This window comes from Propithecus coquereli, unplaced genomic scaffold (assembly GCF_000956105.1).
Source record: "Propithecus coquereli isolate 6110/MARCELLA unplaced genomic scaffold, Pcoq_1.0 Scaffold218, whole genome shotgun sequence".
NCBI classification, from domain to species: Eukaryota; Metazoa; Chordata; class Mammalia; order Primates; family Indriidae; genus Propithecus; species Propithecus coquereli.
Window position 1 is genome coordinate 383,578 of NW_012146967.1, and position 1,448 is coordinate 385,025.

The 1,448-nt window shown below is 31.2% G+C and overlaps 1 protein-coding gene across 1 annotated transcript in view; it reads left to right on the forward strand.

Moving 5' to 3' along the window:
• The window catches only part of KIAA1033 (KIAA1033 ortholog), a 97,608-nt gene that overhangs the window by 62,050 nt on the left and 34,110 nt on the right, over positions 1-1,448 (forward strand). Inside the window, 2 exon segments of the mRNA XM_012644693.1 lie at positions 423-591; positions 863-1,017. Of these exon segments, the coding sequence (XP_012500147.1) occupies positions 423-591; positions 863-1,017 (324 nt within the window).

Consider the following 1,448-nt stretch of genomic DNA (forward strand, 5'->3'; position numbering starts at 1 on the left):
AAATACGTGGCCAGTAATTTAGAACTCCATGACAGAGCAGAAAAGATGATTAATTTCATTATCTTTAGCACAATGAATTTTGTGATTTTTTTAATATCCTTGAAAAGAAAGTCAAAAGCTAATGATATTAAAGTATTAATGAAAATAATGGGTTAGAATTCATGTAACTGCTCTCTGACCATCCCCCCAAATTATTGGTTTAAAATGGAGAACAAAGTTATTTTCACTTTCCCAAAAAAAATAAGACTTTCTTTTAAATACCATGGAGTATTTAGACTCTTAAACAAAAAAATCAGTTTGTCAATTTTTTTCATCAGTGCACTTATTATAAAACTCTAAAGATCAAAGCATAAACACGTAGGGAAACAATACAATTGGAGTATCATTTTGAAAATTTAAAGTATCAAATCTTTTGTGAATAGCATTTGCTGGACAAGTTGTGCAAAGAAATAGAGAAGGATCTGCGACTTTCTGTGCATACTCATTTAAAGCTGGATGACCGAAACCCTTTCAAAGTTGGCATGAAAGACCTGGCCCTTTTTTTCTCTCTGAATCCAATTCGGTTTTTTAATCGTTTTATTGACATTCGAGGTAAGTGTTCTGTTTTTCTTCTTAGAGTCATATTATATGTATATTTTAACCCTAACTATTTAAAGAACAAAATAAAACTTTGAGGGTATCTTTTTTTTTGTTCTTTTATTCTTTAATTCCTTTTTATTTCCTCATTTTTATTTACTAGCACCTTATTTTAAAGAAAGAAATTTAATGTTCAAAGACAAGGTGGTTTTTCCTTGTTTCATCTCTCTTCCTTTTGTATTGTCTCATGAATCAAAAATGTTTTGGATTTTTTTTTTTTGGGTAGCTTATGTAACTCACTACCTAGACAAGACTTTCTACAATCTAACAACAGTAGCTCTTCATGACTGGGCCACTTACAGTGAAATGAGAAATTTAGCTACTCAGCGTTATGGATTGGTTATGACAGAGGCACATCTTCCTAGTCAGACTTTGGAACAGGTATAGTATAAAATGTTTCTAGCGTATTCTGACTGTAGCACAACAGTATATCTTTAGGACATCTTCTTTTTACATTTTTTGGTATGTGTTTATTTTTTAAGAAGATACTTGCTGTGTAAAATGTCATACTTGAAAGAGTAAAAAATTTGATGCTGCTAATTTACCTTATGAAAGAATTTACCACAGGTTTCCTGTTTACCCTTGGCCTTCTGTTGAGCATTTGAAATACGTTTAGATTTATATACAGCTTTTCAGAAACATTAGGATAGTGAGGTGACTTCTGCAGAATTGTAAGAAGTTCAATCAAGGTCGCAGTTAAGGCTTTTCAACCTGGGCACGGTATATAAACTGTAGTATCTTAGGAAAAGTGGTTAAATTTATTTGATTACAAATGTATTTATACTTACAATGAAGAGTGCAAAGAAGCATTT